Below are 18,860 nucleotides of genomic sequence, written 5' to 3' on the forward strand. Positions count from 1 at the left end.
TTTAAGGCAGACAATAGATCTGAGATGCTTGCACATATGTTGTATCGGATGTGAATATCTGACTCTGAATGTCAATTTAAAAAAAAAAGATTGCATTTAAAGATAATTGTTGGTATTGTAAAGCTACAAAATTGATTAATTGATCAGCACATTAGCAAAAAGGGCAACATAATTCTAATGAACAATTCATCATTTTATTTGCTGGTCAATATGTTTAAAAAACGCTTTCTGTTTCACATCACTATAGACTATAAGCTTATCAGCTACATTTAAGTTTCACTTTTTATTAACTAAACAATGCTGCAGCTGTAGCTTGATGACACCTGTCTCAAATATAAGACATGCTTTAATGGAAATATGGTTAAATACTGTGCATGCTTTGCGGTGTTGCAACTATTGCAGACACTGCAGAAGGTAAACAGGTAATCTAGCAGTGATTTAAGCTTTGCAATGATGTAATTTTTAAGGTTATAACTGTGATGATGCCAGAAATTGAGGTAAAGAGGAGAGAAAACGGAAGATGGACTTTTTTTTTTTAAAGAAATACAGTTATAGATAACTTACATGCTTTGTTCAATAATGTACAGTTCACAGGATGCCTGCAGAAATTGTAGCTCTAAAAGAGACATTTAAGCTTTGCAACAATGTTAATTTAAATGTTAGAACTATTATGATGTCTGAGATTGAGGCAACAAAGAAAGGAGCAGAAGAAAGGGAGGTAATGTGATCATGTGTGCTGTCTTTAGATAAAACTGCATTTGTGTAAAGTTTGCTATTTAAAGGCGGCAATCATTCTAGAAAACGGAGGAAAAGGATGACACTGAGGCAAGCATTAACAAATGATTAAAGAACCGTATTGAGTTTTCAATTGAGTAATTTCAGCTTCAAACATGTCTTCCTATCATTTTTATTTCTTTTTACTGTTAGCCAACAGATTTAGGTTAGATTGTATGTAATTTTAATTGTTGGTGTTTTTCAGCAGCATTTGTCAGCATAAAGGCTGCACAATTTTGATAAATCACCTTCACGTCACTACAGCCTTCAAGCTCAGCTTAGAATGAGTAAGAAGACTCCTCATAACTTCTTGGCATCTGTCATTACTTTCACATTTTCTTCACTAAATAATGCAAAGACAGATCAACAGCAGTTGCAGATGTAGTGGTGATTTCACATGCCTCAAATATAAGACATGTGCTGTGGAAATCCAGTTATATACTGCACATTTTGCAGTGTTGCTGAATCATTTACAATTCATAGGATAGCTGCAGATATTGTGGCATCTAAACTGGTACCTGTAGCTCTAAAAACTGATTTAAGCTTGGCAATAAGGAGATTTTTTTTTAACTGTTATGTCAAAAAGAGAAGAGAAAAGTGGAGAAGGACGGCTGGTAATGTGGTCACATGTGTGCTACCTTTAGATAAAACTGCATTTGTGTAAAGTATGAGGAAAATACTGATGCTAGTCATTGCGCTGTGTTCCAAAGGCAGCAGTCATCTGAGCAAACAGAGGCCTAAGATGGCCACTGAGGCAAGCCTTAACTAATAATGAAAGAAGTGTATTTTATAACTGTTAGGTCATCGTGATCCTTTAACATTCATAATCATTTGCAGTAACTTCTGAATTTCCTTCCAAGCCAAAATCACATTCAACACAGCCGAGGAGGAGGCACATGGCTGACAAATAGCAGCAACACGTTGGGTGTATTTTCAGAAAAGCAGAATTAAAACTGGAAGAGTTACTAACCCCGTGGCGGTGTGTGTCCTCACCCGGCCGCTCTCTGCTCTCCTGCTGACTGCACCACACTTTCTGAATGGCCTCTGGCTCCGATAAAAACAGAGAAATGGGCCAGGAGACGTGGAAAAGGTGCCGCCACAACACCATCTGCTGGGACTCAACCGGAACAGCTAGCATACAGCATCCTCACTGCGGGGCTGGAAAAGCTCGTTTTCACCGCCGTTTAAGCACAAAATTCACACATGAGATTAAACTATAAATGGAGAATTATTACCGCTGGTGAAAGTTGAGCTTAAAGGCTGGGTTTAGCTTGAAACTGGAGTTGCGGGAGAGGTTATTTCAGGCTACGGTATCAGCCTTCCCAAATGAGGGCAGCCTCCCTCCGTCCCTCATCAGCATCACTCCTCCTGCTGCTGCGCCGCTTTAGCCTCGGCTAACCCCGGACTACACTTCCAAACCCGACCGCCTGGCTTCCGTAGTGCTCTGTAGGATAAAATAAAAGTAAGGTATCATACTAACAGCTTAACATGAGGGCTGTATTCGTGTGTAACCGTAGCTGTGACCTGCCTGCTACCGGTTACAGTTACTTTAGCTAAGCTAGCTGCAGCTAATGTTAGCAAAAAAAAAGAAATGCTCCAACGGCTACTTTTTCTGACCCTAAAAGCTGCAATATAAAAAATGTCATTTTAAACTCTCCAATTTGCCCCTTTTTAGATGCCAAGTGTCACGGTGAAAGATGTCAACCAGCAGGAGTTTGTCAAGGCTTTGTCAGCTTTCCTCAAAAAGTAAGTAAAACATAAAAACCTGCACTAAAAGCTGTCAGTCTCACAGGCCGCAGGTGGAGGTGAATGACAGGTAATGACTGAGAAATAACATCAGTGCCAGGGCAAAATAGTCTGCATTTTTATTTATTTACAGCTAAGGTTACTGATTCCCTCATTTATATCAAGGTGAAAGAAATTTTATTTAAGTAATATTTTATTTATTTATATCAAGATGAAAGAAATTTTATTTAAATAATATTTTATTTATTAAAAAAAACTGGAAGGTACTGGTTAAAAATGCAGTATTAAGTCACTCTAATTTAAGACGCAAAATGACCTGATAGGTGGAAGAGGTGCAAGAACTTGTCATAATGTTCAATAACACCACGAAAGATTCAAGATTCAAGAACTTTATTGTCATACACACAGCATAAACACAGTGATGAAATGCTTACTGTGCGAGTTCCCTTCACACAACTGAAATAATAAATAAAATGAAATAATAATAATAACAATAATGATAAAATAAGTAAAAAAAAATAATTACAAGTAAATTCTGTGTGCAAATGTTGGCAATACTGTCATATGTAAACAGGCGAGGGATATGTGTAAAATATTGATATACAACAATACAACAGCAATAAAGTTCTTGAATCTAAACTCATTACATGAGTTTGTGTATGTATTTTTTAACTTTTGAATCAATCAATTTATTTGTGTAGTGCTTTTTTATGTGGATGTAACACAAAGCATTTTACAGAACAAAAACAATGAAAAACAATAAAGAAAAAAATAAGGACTGAAGAAACACTATCATAAATTAATAAATACAATGAGAAAAAATCTGAGGTAGGATAAGTCAAAATTCAGAACAGCAAAATCAGACAATAATAATAATAAAGTGAAGAGGAAAAAAGTTTTAGAAAAATAGTCAAAAATGTAATAGAAAACAAATACAATTAAAAACAGATAAATTAAATAAATATAATCAATTAAATCAGATAAAAAACTAGGTCTTAAGTGTGCTTGAAGATCAGTTCAATTCAGATAAATTTGTACATTCGACATTAACAGACATCCTGAAATAGTTAAAATGGAGGGACAAGTTACAATATTTAAAAAAAATAAAAATGACTACTCTTGCAAACTACTATCAATAAAAAAATATTTAAAATGAGTGTTTTTCAAATTGGTGTTTTTAAAACATCACCATGAATTTTTGTGTTCTGACTTCAGGTAGAAATGAAAGACCACTGGCAAAAAACCCAATCTGATAAATATATCAAACACTTAGGACCTGTATAAACCAATGAAAGGATCTTAAAATCAATTTTAAAACACACAGGAAAACTGGTGTAGTGTGTGCTCTGCTTCTGGTCTGAGTAAACACACATGCAGCTTTTGAAAGTACTTTTATAAAACATCTATTCTTCATAGGTAGACCTGATAGCAGAACATTACAATAGTCAACCCTGGAGGTAATAAAACTACTGCAGTGTGTCTGTATTGGCTTCAGATGACGAAATGCATTCTTTTATGTTTCTAATGTGAGGCTCAAAACTGAGATTTCACATTGTGAAATACAAACTGCTGCAGTCAAAAAAAGACTTGAAAAAGCAGTCGAATAATTGTGAATATAGTTAATATTCTACGGGACAATTGCCTGATTATATCATATATTTTAGCTATAGTTATGTGTGTGATTATTTTATTTCATAATCCTTGATTTATTTATTATCTTTTAAACATGGGTCAGGTGGCAGGACAGATTTTACCATACATAGTGGGAAATGTTAAAATTCAGATAAAATGTCAAATATAACTGATTTTAAAACAGACATTCAAAGCATTTTTTAGAAATAAATAAATAAAAAATCCAAACCTTACATGCCACTATAATATCTAAAATACTGCTTCTGAGCCTCTTGTTTTCATAGAGCAAATATCGAAGAAACATTGCCGTAAAATTATAAACTTGGCAGAAAAATGATTAATTTTATTCATTGCCTGTTTTTGCAGGTAATCACACTGGTTTCTCGTAATCAAAGATTATTTTTATTATGTTTTAGCTTAAGTATTATCGTGCTTCTGTTTATGGATGAGAAAAGAGTGAGAAAGATCTACTTTTTTGATCCCACAGAGGAAGACTGAGTGTAACAGCAGATAAATGATATTAGATTGACATATAATAAAACATAAATCTGAAGTCATTACTGTAGATGCCAATGTGAATATTAACTGGTAAGTGTATTGAGCCAAATTAATCAAAAAACTAACTGAGGGCAGGTAGGTTGGTAGATAGGTTGGTAGGATGGTTGGTAGGTTTGTAGGTAGGTAGATTGGTTGGTAGATGTGTAGGCTGGTAGGTAGGTTTGTAGGTTGGTTTGTAGGTAGGTAGGTTGGTTGGTTGGTTGGTGGGTGGGTTGGTAGGTAGGTAGTTTGGTAGGTGTGTAGGCTGGTTGGTAGGTAGGTAGATTGGTAGGTAGTTTGGTGGGTTAGTAGGTAGGTTGGTTGGTAGGTAGATAAAAACCTTAAATACAAAATCTGACCTTGAAATTAGAGTGTGCCTACATAGAGCTGTGTGAAAGGATTACACAAGTGCCATTAAAAATGTGAGTCTAAATGCTGAATGTGGGCTACAGTAAAAAAACAAAAAAAACAAAAAAAAAACAAAATCCCAGTAGCAGCCATGGAGAAGTGACAGTGGTTGATCTTATGTTACAGTCTTTTTATAGTGACATGTCCCTATTCTCACTGATTTGCTGCAGTTTTTTTGCTGTTTTTATTTTATTTATTGGACACACGTTTCACCGCTAGTTACTGCTTTTAACTGCACATATAACAAATTTTAATGATATATGCTACTACTCATGGTTTGTGTGACTTCAAGAAGGCTCACCAGCTGAGTTTTTCTGGTTGCTCGACTACATCTACACCCAAATATGCGTCAGTATGAGGAGTTGCTACTCAGGAAACTTCAGCAGTCCCTTGCATAAGCTAAGCAATCATCAATATAACTGCACTCACACCACAATACGTTATGAATAACCCTGCAGGCACTGAAAACAAAGAGGATGGCAACTGAACTTTCTGTGTTTGCTTTGGTGTGCTTCATTTTATGCAGAGTAGATGCACAAAGCACCTTTAAGGTTGCCCATTTTTTAGTATGCATATCTTGTACTTCCACTGCTGTGACACTTTTCCCTGCTTGGGATCAATAAAGTTTATCTTTTCTGAGAAATCAATCACCCTCTCTTTGAATACGAATTAGGTAGATAAAGCATTTTCTCTTTATTGAGATGTTAAACCTGGCTGTTTCCATGCTGGCGTACCTGAATCTAACAGAATATGCAGATATCTTTGACGGTCTTCACAAAGAGTTGAAATTTCGATGGACAATGTTGCTATTATTAGATGTATGTGTTGAATGTTTCCTATTTCTATGTGCCATATGTTGTTTAAGGAAACGGTCCAGCCAGTTGATTCATCATTGCAACTGGGAATTGTATTTTGTTGTTTTTTTTTCAGGTCTGGCAAACTAAAAGTCCCAGAGTGGGTTGACACTGTGAAGCTTGCCAGGCACAAGGAGCTGGCTCCCTGCGATGACAACTGGTTTTACACCAGAGCAGGTTGGTCCTATGCATTAGTCTATCCACCAACCATGCAGCTGAAATGATGAATCTGCTAATTTACCCATTATGTTGTGTAATTCAGCATAAAACTGTTAAAAATGTAGGCTCAATATGTGGATGCACATATCTCATTGTTCAGACGATATAAACAATTATAGATTGAACCCAATTAACCAAACAAAGAGCAGTTTACAGGAAGCAACACAGAAAGTGAGCATTAATTGAAAAAGCTAGGTGAATTATTGTGTTTAATCACCGTCTCTTGTGTCAGTCAAAAAGTCAACTTTTTTGTCAGTTCTGCTATATGTACAGGACATAGACACGATTGAAAAGCTGTTTCTCCCAGACCCCATTGCAACAATGCAAGACAGTAGAAAAAACAAAAAAAGACACTAAGAAACAAGCAATGCAGTGCATGGATAGTGCACCATATATAATACTTTATGTATTTTACATGGCAAAGACCCTGTAAATGAGAATAGTTCTAAACCTTCTCGGAAACGAAGGGCATAACTCCCATTTTTGGGTGCATAACTTTACACTATACAGCCTTATATGACTGTCCACAAAAACTCAAATGTTTGTAGTAATTTCTTTGCAGATGACACGCTAGAGCTGGGCTCCACTATGAGTTGGACACGCGTCTATCAATCATGATCATACTGTGAATTTCCTCCACTTGATCATCCGTTTTTGCTGATTTTGGACATCGTAATTCATCTTTGATGCTCTCCAAAATCAGCAATCTACTTCTTTATGGTTTAGGAGCAAGGGGAGTCTTCACCAAATGTGTTAATTATGTCTTTGTGGATTTTCTTGGGGGGGTCATTCCCTTTTTATGCAGGTACTCGAACACTGCTTTGGCTTCTTTTTGTCCACTTTCTCGTTTCCTTTTCACCTGCTGATTTTCAAAGGGCGTCGTCTGCAAAGAAATGCACTTGAGTTTTTGTGGACAGTGATAGAAGTCTTTATAATATACGGAGTTACGCCCTTTGTTTCCGAGAGAACTTATTGAAGTGCACTCGTAGTTCTTTCTTGAAGAGCATCTTAAGATCTTCATTGTTCATTTTAGACCACCATGTATATGTCAGTCTCTCACTGCAGTAAATCCTGCCATTATCCAGACCTTTCTCAGGTGGCTATGTGATCATATACAAAGAGTTGAGTAATACTATTCAAACCTTTCACAAGTAAATCTTCCATAATATATACAATAAAAGCCCATGCACACAGCCCCTTTGGCTGATGTGATGTTATCTACTGAGACTTACTAACCTGTCAACAATGTTGATAAGTTGGAATGTTTGGCTTCATGTCTTCTGGACGAGTAAGTCATGAATGTTTCAGGTGATAAAACATACAAGCACACATTGCAACATATACTCAGAACATGTGTCCCCAGCATCCACGGCCCGTCACCTGTACCTGCGAGGAGGGGTGGGCGTCGGCTCCATGATCAAGATCTACGGCGGGCGTCAGAGGAACGGCGTCTGCCCCGCCCACTTCAGCGTGGGCTCCAGGAACGTGGCGAGGAAGGTTCTCCAGGCTCTGGAGGGCCTCAAGATGGTGGAGAAGGACCCTAATGGGTGAGAGAGGCGGATGCTGAGCATGTGGCTCTGAGGTGGTGGTTTTAATTAGTGATTGTTGTGTGTTTTTTTATATTTGTGCTTACAGTGGTCGGAGACTTACCCCTCAGGGCCAGAGAGACCTGGATAGGATTGCTGGTCAGGTGGGTAATTCACCATTTGGTAAAGTGCATCACTGCCAGTGTACCATGGCAAGAATGTCATCACAGAAATCAGGTTTTGCATGGCAATGAGCTCTATAGATTAATAGTATAACAACGTGACAATGGATAGAATTAACTAACTCAAAAAAGCGGCAACAGGCTTGTCATTAACATGTTTGTTTTACAACACTTTATATATAAAATAGTAAAAAGAATACTCAGCGGCTCACTTTAACCCATAACGACTTGCAAAGAGTGCTTTCGAATGCAGTAGAAACACAAGCAGATGTTGTGATTGCTCTGCACATGACTAAATCCTCTTCTCAGCTCTCAGTTTGTACATCCTCGACTCCTCTTCTTCCACCAAAGACACAAGTGGGGGAGTCGAGACAGCAGGCTTTAAACAAATGCAGACATTCTTGTTTGTCTCAGAGCTGTCGATTCAAAGCGACGTTGAATTAAATGAGGCACAGCTGCATCATCTGTCCTCTGTTTAGTTCCAGCCTACCACTGTGTTTCTGATCTCTTGCAGAGAACTTGCAATATAAATGTTTACTTAGAATTCATCCCACAATGTGACAAGATGTACAGATGTCATACATTTCAGTTTTTTTTTTTAAAACATATGTACCATGAAGTATAGAAGAATTCTAACACACAAAAGAGCACTATTAAAGAGAAACATACACTGCTCAGCCAAAAACAAAAGTCACACAGTCTAATATTTCATTGGACTACCTTTAGCTTTGAGTACAGCACTCATTCACTGTGGCATCGTTTCAGTAAGCTTCTGCAATGTCACAGCATTTATTTCTGTCCAGAGATGCATTCATTTTCTGCAAAGATCTTATATTGATGATTCGGGAGTCGGACCGCTGCGTAAAGTCTTCTCCAAAACATCCCAAAGATTCTCAATGGGGCTGAGGTCTGGACTCTGTGGAGGACAATCCATCTCATTCTCAATGTGACCCCATGAATCCTGGTATCATCATCTTGGAACATGCTCATGTAATCAAAGAAGAAAAACTGCTTTGATGGAAAGACCTGATCATTCAGTATATTCAGGTAGTCAGCTGACCTCATTCTTTGGGAACATAACGTTGCTGAACCTGACCAACCCCAGATCATAACTCTAACCCCCACAGACTGGTAGGAACTAGCCATGATGAGTTCATCACTTCATCTGCCTCTCTTCTTACCCTGATGCCCCATCACTTTGGAACAGGGTCAATCTGGACTCATCCAACCACATGACCTTCTTCCATTGCTCCAGAGTCTAATCTTTATGCTACCTAGCAAACTGAAGTCTTTTTTTCTGATTAGCCTCAATGATCAGTGGTTTTTTTCTTAGAGCTACAGCTGTTTAGTCCCAATCCTTTGAGTTCCCTTTGCACTGTGCATGTGGAAATGCTCTTACCTTCACTATTAAACATAGCCGTGAGTTCTATTGTTGATTTCCTACGATCATCTAAGAGTTTGTTCCTCTAAGATGATGGTTCTCCACTATCCTTCAAGTTTTAATGATGCGTTAGACGGTTCTTACCTTGATTTTAGTCATTTCAGAAATTTCCTTAGTTGTTTTCTTTGCTTGATGCAGGTCAATAATTTGACTCTTCTGAGGCAGATTAACATCCTTTCCATGACCACAGGATCTGTCTTCCAACGTGGTTGTTTCAGAAATGAGAAGCTCCTCACTGCATCAGCTGGAGTTAAAGAAGTTGTTGCAGCTGAAACATATTCATCACTGCAGTAATTATCCAATGGAAGGCTCCTAATTATTTGCTTAGTCAAACACAGGTGGTGACTTTTTTTTTGGCCATGCGGTTTATTATGATTGAGTGATATATGCACACATTACTCAGTCCTGTTTCTGGCATGGTTTATCTATTCCAATTGTGTGTTGCCTCTATTTCCATCACGGGTGCTGATCATCCTCACTCTTAGCTCTCTGACAGCGTCGTCTCTCCTCAAGGTGCTTTTTAACCCTCGTGTCATCCTGGAGGTCAAAATTGACCCGTTTTAAAGTTTGAAAATGTGAAAAAAAAGAAAAAGTTTTCACAGTGAAACTTCTGATGTCCACATTTTTAACATTTTTGGGAAATCTCCGAACATTTTTTGCTGGAAAAAAAGAAACGTTAAAAATGTTTCTTAAGAACATTCACAAAAAATCAACCAAAATCCAGCGTAATTTGCTGGATTTTGGTTGATTTTTATGTGAATGTTCTTAAAAAAAATATTAGAAGTTTTACTGATATGTATGTAATCACTTTAGATATTTTTAGAATTTTTTTGGAAGATTTTTACCCATTTTTTGAAAATATTTACAAGAATTTTCTTGCCAAATTTGGGGGATTTTTTTTTTTTTTTTAAAAATAAAACTTTTAAGGACAAGTTTTAAGGAATTATTGGGATTTTCTTCCTGAAGATTTTGCAAATTTTCAGAAATTTTTGACATTTTTTTTGCAAATTTTTTTGATTTTTTTCAGACAACGAAACAATATTTTTTGGTGCCTCTAAATGAAGACAACAGGAGTGTTAAGAATTGAATTTGGATTAGAAGTGGCTCCCTCTTGTGTTTTGAGTCAAATATTTCCTGTAAACTACTCGGTAATGTTTGTATTTTTGCACATTTATGCTGATCTTCAGTACGTTTTGTGACCTGTGTGCATGGCTGTATGAAAACCCCCCTCTGTTCTCTCTGTTTCTTCCTTTCTTAAGGTTGCCTCAGCAAACAAGAAACAGCGAAGTTTACAAAGCGCCATCTGAGGAAAGCATGCAAAGAATCCAGACATGTGAAATGCGGCTATGCCTTACTGCTTATTTACTCGAGTTCTCTTGCCTCCCACATCAATCCAGTGAACGCAGTCACCGAGTACATAGAGATGCATGAGTCTATGGTGCAGCGAGTCCACATTCAACATAACACGTGAATGTTTGCAACACTTTTCTGTATGAATTTCACGACATTCACTGTGAACGGACACAAAACCACAGAGAATACAGTGTTATGATGCAAGAGCATGTTAGTATTGTTACCAAAAAATGTGAAGCTGTGAAAAACTGTGACACTCAATGTAGAAAAACAGAACAAATGCAATGTATCCTAACACATATTTTCACTTCCATTATTGTGTTTGCAGAAGTGAAAGTTTTATTAATGACATGTATCAGGATGACAGTAATAAAGTGAGCATGAGCACCGGCTGTGGCGTTGTAGTGTCAGCATGCGGGTGGTTTTGAAGTGGTTGTGGGTGTTTAGTTGCTCCTCATCGTGCTGCTGATCCAGCTGGTGTAGCGACACACTCGGGCGTAAACGCTGGGATGTCCCTGCATGGCGCAGTCATAACCCCAGGACACGACGCCCTGCAGCTGACCGCTACACACCAGAGGACCGCCAGAGTCTCCCTGCAGGCGGAGGAAGAAGAACAGCGGCTTAAAAATGGAACTGAGAGTGGTCACGGGAGATATAGCTAATGTTATGTCAAAAACAAGTGGTGGGTCAATATGTAATTGAGGGACTTTTGAAGTCCATGGGATATATCTACATTAAAAGTTTAAAAAAAAAAAAAAAAAAAAAAAGTTTTTTATGGTCATTATGATCATGTCGTTACAAATTCCATAATTATTTATTATGGAAACAATCATTTGTTAATAAAAAATGACTGGATATCACTAAAATGTCAACTAAATAACCGTCCCAATTTAATAACAACCACCTTCTAATTAGCTAAACAATAATAAAATGAGCTGATTCAGAAATAGTTTTGATTGTGTTCTTTTTATTAAGTTGAGATAATCATGACAGATATTTCTTTTTTGGCAATATATCAAATTTTATATGGAAAATAAATTGTATCTGTCTGAGAAATCACTTTCAGCTAAGTTAACTAAGTTTATTTTTTCGTAACTTTCAGTCCATTTTGTGGGCATTTTAGGTGTTTTTGTGGTCATTTTGTGCATTTTTGTGGCCACTTTGAGTCTGTCTGATAATTTTAGGGAGTTTTTTTTGTTCATTTTGCAACTTTTCATAATTTTCTATCTTTATATGATAATTTTGTGTCTCATTGAGTCATTTTGTGGTTTTCTGTTGTCATTTGTGTTATTTTATAGCACAAAATAACAAATCCTATCTGTGTCTGAGAGATCCCTTTCAACTAAGTTCCCCATTACAAAAACACCTCTCAAGGATTGTGTTAATTCCAGATCACATGACCTGCTCCACATGATGTCATTTCCTCCTGAAGAAAAGACTGGCCAGACTCCAAGGCTTTCTGAGTTATTTAATATAAAGTAGTGTGTGAGTCATGTGTGGATTTATGGCATGTCAACAGGATTACTACAATATCTTTATGAATAACTTTCAATTACTGTTTTACTCAATTTTATATATAATATTTTAGAAGAATCTTTGTGTAAAAATACCATGTGGTGTTTGGTTATAGGCGGCCATGTGGATTTTAGGCCTGAAAACAACAAAAATATCAACTATGATACCTTAGGATGGTTTAAAACTGAAGGCTCTGCTCTAACACTGCTGCATCTCCCTCCTGCTGTCAGTAACACAGTGAGGTGGTAGCAGTGGTGGAGTGGACGTTTATCCATCTGATATCTAATTAAAGTCTGTTAGAGTGGGGAAATGCGTTTGTGGTGCTGGCTGCTAGTGTTGTGGTTTCAGTCCAGCTCACCTGGCAGCTGCTGGCGCCTCCGTGCATGAATCCGGAGCAGACCATGTTGTCGGTGAAGAGGTGGGGGTAGGCGTTCCTGCAGATCCTGTCATCGATGATGGGCTGCCTCAGACACTGGAGCCTGTCAGGGAAGTTGCCTGGAGAGCACAAAAGAAACACTCACTTTATGTATTTATCTGAATGCACATTCTGTTGATGTTTATGTTGGGTCCACAGAACGAGGTTACACGTCAATAATATATTTACAGCGTGACAATAATGCGCTAGTAGGTATAATATGAGCAAAATAACATCTAAATTATTTTTTGCATTGAAAGAATGTATGTTTACTAAGTAATTCATTGTTTATATTTCAGTTAACTTGTGTTAAAATGACTGTATCAAATGTGATACTCCAGGTTTATAATATGCTTTTTTCCTAAATTGTCATGTAGCATTTTTGTAATTTAATCTACATTATACCTATGAAAATACAAACATACACTATTTTGATGACTTAATTAATTAATGAATGAAATGCCATCTTCAAATGCATTTTGAGTATTTTTACAATAACAATTCCTCTAAACTCATAATCACTATATTGACCAATTTTTAGATGCCAAAAAGACTAGAGGAAGAAGAGAGAAAAAGAAACTACAGTGAAAATGTCATCAATGAGATCCTGGATGGAAACACAGGTGACATGGAGCAGGTAGAAGATGAGGATGAGGAGGAGATGGAGCAGGTTTAGTGGGATTAGTGCAGATGTCCAGTGTGAGAGTCTACTGGGAGACGGAGACAAAGCTCCCTGTAGGTTGTTGTTTTGTTCTTTCTTTTAATTTTATTTATTGTTATATTATTTTTTGGTATGTAGTGTGTCAGCTCACTCAATGCTAATTAGTAGACTGGAGCAAGATGAGTTTTGCTTTAGATTGTTGCCCAATGTGTCAAATTTGATTTATAAAATATATCCTAAACAAAATAATAGGGCAAAATTTTGCTTTTGGATGGTGTTTAAAGAGGTAATAAACATCTCCGTTCCATAAAATTAGAATTTTCTGGCTGTTTTTTGACTTGTAAGGTTAACCCTCCTGTTGTCTTCATTTATGGGCACCCAAAAATATTGTTTCCTTGTCTGAAAAAAATTCAAAAATTCAGCAAAAAATTCCCTAAATTTCTGAAAAATTGAAAAACCTTCAGGAAGAAAATTCCAATAATTCCTTAAAAGGTTCCCTTGAAAGTTTTATTTTTAAAACAAATCCCCCAAATTTGGCAAGAAAATTCTTGTAAATATTTTCAAGAAATGAGTAAAAATCTTCCAAAAAATCCTAAAAATATCTAAAATGATCACATATATATCAGTAAAACTTATAATATTTTCTTTAAGAACATTCACCAAAAAAAATCTACCAAAATCCAGTGAAATTCACTGGATTTTGGTTGATTTTTGTGTGAATGTTCTTAAGAAACATTTTTAATATTTCTTTTTTCCACCCAAAAATGTTCAAAGATTTCCTAAAAATGTTGAAAATGTGGACATCAGAAGTTTCACTGTGAAAATATAGATTTTTTTTCACATTTTCAAACTTTAAAACGGGTCAATTTTGACCCGCAGGACGACACGAGGGTCAATATTATTAGCCAAAGATGAACGTTGAGCAGCAGAACAAGCCTCCAGGTAATAAATCCCGTCTCGTGATCAGGCCTCATTCACATCCTCACAGTGACGAGGTTTGGTCTCCTGGGTTCAGCTGCTGTCCACCGTTTCTGTTGTCTCTGAACCAGCCAGTCACCCCACATCACGATCCACTTACTGCCGTTGGCGGACGTGTTGCCCCATCCGGACACCATGCAGTTCTCGTCGGGCAGGGGGCATCGGGAGGGCAGGGCCACGGTCTGGACGTAGCTGTTGAGGGTGGCGGTGCGGCTCAGTTTGATCAGCATGATGTCGTTGTCCAGGTTGTAGCTGTTGTACTGGGGGTGTTTGATCATCTTGGCGCCGTCGATCCACTGCTCGGTGCCCTCGTTCACGGCGATGTTGTGCTCACCCAGACGGACCTGGATACGACTGGTGGAGTGGAATAACCTCTGAGTAAAATGTGCTGAAAGTGAATGACGATGTAGTAAGATAAGAAAAGATAAGATCTATTTTATTCATCCTGGAGGAAATTATTTTGCCAGAGTACAATAAACAATAAACAAAGGTTAGTGGAATATGCACAATTACACAGAGGTTAGTAGTAAAATAGGAATAACAAAGAATACAAAATGCAAGTTTCTAAAAGTGTTTGTGTGACTTGTCTTAACTCTCCTGTTGTCCTCATTTACAGGCACCAAAAAATATTGTTTCCTTGTTTGAAAAAAAAAAAAAACCAAAATTCAGCAAAAAAATTCCCCAAATGTCTGAAAATTTGCAAAACCTTCAGGAAGAACATTCCCATAATTCCTTAAAAGTTTTCCTTGAAAGTTTTATTTAAAAAAAAAAAAAAAATCCCCCAAATTTGGCAAGAAAATTCTTGTAAATATTCTCAAAAAATGAGTAAAAATCTTCCAAAAAATCCTAAAACTTTCTAAAGTGATTACATATGTATCAGTAAAACTTCTGATATTTTCTTTAAGAACATTAAGAATGTTCTTAAGAAAGATTTTTAACATTTCAGAGGTTTCCCAAAAATGTTGAAAATGTGGACATCAGAGGTTTCACTGTGAAAATATGTTTTTTTTCACATTTTCAAATTTTAAAACGGGTCAATTTTGACCTGCAGGACGACATGAGGGTTAAGTGTCCTGATAATCATTTCGACATGCCAGCATAGCAGCATTTCTAAAACTAATTCCCCTAAAGGAAATGCAGTGGAGCTGAAAAAAAATAATAATAAAGAATCCTATTATTTATTTAGATACCGCAGATTTTAGCAGGAATGCCATTTTTTGAATTTCTTTTCTACAAAAACTGCACATCTGTACCCAGTATGCTCCTTTGTGATGGCAGAATAGGATTTCTGTAGCACCACTATGCTTCATTATTGATAATAGTTTATTTTGCCTTACCTTTATCAGAAAATTGCAGTTCCCATGATTTTAATGATGCACCTGGTTATTTTTGCAATTCGATGATACTTGAATTAATTGCCCAGCCCTAATTCGCAGCCGGTGCGAAATTAATTTATTACTGTGTCATTTTAAATTAACTTCTGTGTGATTTTTCTTTATATCTTTTTCTAAATTGTAAACACTTGTTAGTTTGTTGGGTTTCATCCAGTATAAAGAGGACAGAAAACAAGTCAGTGATGCTCTCCCACCACTGGTCCTGACTTTGTATGCTGGAGTAAATAAAACTGTGTTTAATAAAACCGGTTAAAAACACTCAATTGCTATTTTTGTACTGAATTCTTAGCATTTTGTTGCTGGTGATTTGTCTTTGGTGCTGCTAGAACCTCTTTGAGTGCACCAATAAAGCCTCTGTGCAGGAAAAACCCTCAATGTGACATTTTTATTTGCTCTCTGATCCATTTTGCATGGCATTATTTTTTGGTTTTCGTGATAGTTTTGATTAAAATAGGTTTTCTTCCTGTACTTACGACTTGTAGCAGTGAGCAGCAGACACCACCCACTGGCTGGAGATGAGGGATCCACCACAGAAGTGATATCCGGCGTTCAGAGACACCTGGTAGGGAACTGAGTGTCCGGGACACTCGTAGCCTCCGACAACCTTCTCATTCTCAGCTGCAGCAACTGGAAGAGAAATGATTCAGCAGAACATGAGGGAAATCAATGGAGGTAGCCCAAAACATGAAGTTTAGCAGGAATCTCCACCAAATACAGACAAGACTGTAGAGCAGGGGTGTCAAATTCATTCTAGTTCAGGGGAAACATTCAGCCCAATTTGCTCCCAAGTGGACCAGACCAGTAAAATCACAACATAATAACCTATAAATAACCACAACTACAAATATTTCCTTTGTTTTAATGGAAAAAATACATTCTCAGGATGCTCACATTTAAGGAATTATCTTTTTACTAAACACCATGAACAACCTGAAATTTCCTGAAGAAAAATAAGTGAAATTTTAGCAATATTATGCCTCAGATTATCATTTCTACATTACAACTTCCAGATCATAGAGTGTCTACAAAGGAACACAACATTTAGTCTCAAGTATCTGGAACTGAATTATGTAGTATTTTACTTTATGATCAAAACGACAACAGCCAGACAAAAAAAGACAAAAAAACCCCAGCAAAAACAAGACAAAATATCACAAAAATCAAATGCAAAATGACAGAAGAACAGTGAGCAAACTAGTATTTAAATTTATGGCAAAACAACTTGTCATGGTCTAAAAATTATTTTAAATTTATAGTTTTACAAATTTATAGTTTGCAGTTAATGTCTTCTCTGTAATTTTTACTCTTTGAGGGCCGGATTGGACCCTCTGGATGGCTGGTTTTGGCCCACGGGCTGCATGTTTGACACCCCTGCTGTAGAGGAATAAACCTTTGTAAAAATGTTATGATCAGAATAGTGATGTATTTAAAAAAGACTTACATGCAGCTCCGAGCAGAGCCAGGAAAACCACGGCCTTCATGATGCCTGAATGGAAGAGAAAGCCCACGCTCTGCTCTTTATATACCCCTATCCTGCTCTTTACATTGCTAACTTCTCAAGGTCAGGAAATTTAAAGGCAAAAAACTCTGCTATGGGAAAGAGCCATATGGCTGAAGGCAGCAGAAAGACCTTGAGTGCCACTTGAAGCCATTTTTGACTGAGCGGCGTTCTTCATTTGAAAGTTATGTAATCAGCAATTACATAATTTGCAACCATTGATGCCTATTTATGCACAGGTGCTGATGAGAAGCTTGACATCCAAAACACATTCATCGCTACAGAGCGGTTTAAGGCTCAGCCGCATGTCAAGAAACAGATGTTTCCTGCAGAGTGAATGTTTATTCAGAAATATTTTAATTACTGATATGACTGATAGCAGCTCAGTCTGCAGGTGTCAGCGGTCTCAGCTCAGCTGTGGGCGGCAGGAACATTCAAGAGGTTTCTCAGTAATCCATAGAAAAGCTGATAAGATGGTTACAGAGCTGCAAAAACAGCAAGTACTAGTGGTTTCCAAGCTGGGGCTCAGGACCCCTCAAGGGGACGCAGGATAAATCTGAGTGATCATATTTTTTCATGATGAATTAAGGTGGAATTCTACTTTTTCTTACCTCTGGGTCAATATATGATTGCGGGACTTTTTGTAACATAGTTGACAGCTATCAGTTGGTAATAAGGATTAACCCTCCTGTTGTCTTCATTTACAGGCACCAAAAATTAGAAAAACCTTCAGGAAGAAAATTCCAATAATTCCTTAAAAGTTTCCCTCTAAAGTTTTATTTAAAAAAAAAAAAAAAAAAAATCCCCCAAATTTGGCAAGAAAATTCTTGTAAATATTTTCAAAAAATGAATAAAAATCTTCCAAAAAAATCCTAAAAATATCTAAAGTGATCACATATATATCAGTAAAACTTCTAATATTTTCTTTAATAACATTCACAAAAAAATCAACCAAAATCCAGCAAAATTTGCTGGATTTTGGTTGATTTTTTTGTGAATGTTCTTAAGAAACATTTTTAACATTTCTTTTTTTCCACCAAAAAATGTTCAAAGATTTCCCAAAAATGTCGAAAATGTGGACATCAGAAGTTTCACTGGGAAAATATATTTTTTTTCCCACATTTTCAAACTTTAAAAAGGGTCAATTTTGACCCGCAGGACGACACCAGGGTTAAGAAATGAGAAGCTCCTCACTGCATCAGCTAGGGATAAATAAGTTGCTGCAGCTGAAACGTTTTCATCACTGCAGGAATTATCCAATGGAAGACTCTCACCTATTTGCTTAGTTAAATTCAGGTGGTGACTTTTTTTTTGGCCAGGCAGTGTATCTCAACGTTCAAATTGTCACTGCAAAGTTGAGTTTCAGAGGCCTTTTTTAGGGTCATGGCACCAAATGGTTCACATAAAAAAAAAACCAAATTTTTCTACTTTTCAAAGAACAACATTTTTTCTAATTTTCTACGCAGATGCTCTCCCCTAAATCCACCTAATCATGACAGAATGAACAATTAAGTCATCTGGTGAAGAGTCCTGTCATTTTGTCAGAGAAAAGACAAATATGACATTATTTTTCAGCCCTACTGTATATATTTTGTTGTCTACTTCTGCTTTGCCAAACTGCTTCCCTAAAAAACCCCACAAAGTTTCCATGCCGGGTGCAAACTGCAGGGAAGCTAGAGGAAGTCTGGCTCCTACCGAGACATGAACTCCGTGAATATATCAGCATC

At 37.0% G+C, this 18,860-nt stretch overlaps 2 protein-coding genes across 2 annotated transcripts; one reads left to right on the forward strand and one right to left on the reverse strand.

The window, feature by feature from the left end:
* The first annotated feature begins 1,946 nt into the window (after positions 1–1,946).
* Positions 1,947–11,064, forward strand: LOC111571291 (40S ribosomal protein S19). The gene is made up of 6 exons (XM_023274398.3): positions 1,947–2,236; positions 2,450–2,520; positions 6,028–6,128; positions 7,534–7,717; positions 7,806–7,860; positions 10,579–11,064. The coding sequence occupies exons 2-6, from the start codon at positions 2,450–2,452 to the stop codon at positions 10,624–10,626; spliced, it is 459 nt and encodes a 152-aa protein (XP_023130166.1). The 5' UTR covers positions 1,947–2,236; the 3' UTR covers positions 10,627–11,064.
* On the reverse strand, positions 10,960–17,234 carry LOC111571281 (trypsin-like). The gene is made up of 5 exons (XM_023274387.3): positions 17,077–17,234; positions 16,109–16,262; positions 14,342–14,595; positions 12,546–12,682; positions 10,960–11,265 (listed from the first exon to the last, which is right to left on the reverse strand). The coding sequence occupies exons 1-5, from the start codon at positions 17,114–17,116 to the stop codon at positions 11,116–11,118; spliced, it is 735 nt and encodes a 244-aa protein (XP_023130155.1). The 5' UTR covers positions 17,117–17,234; the 3' UTR covers positions 10,960–11,115.
* Positions 17,235–18,860: the final 1,626 nt, after the last annotated feature.

Source organism: Amphiprion ocellaris, chromosome 15 (assembly GCF_022539595.1).
Source record: "Amphiprion ocellaris isolate individual 3 ecotype Okinawa chromosome 15, ASM2253959v1, whole genome shotgun sequence".
Classification (NCBI taxonomy): Eukaryota; Metazoa; Chordata; class Actinopteri; family Pomacentridae; genus Amphiprion; species Amphiprion ocellaris.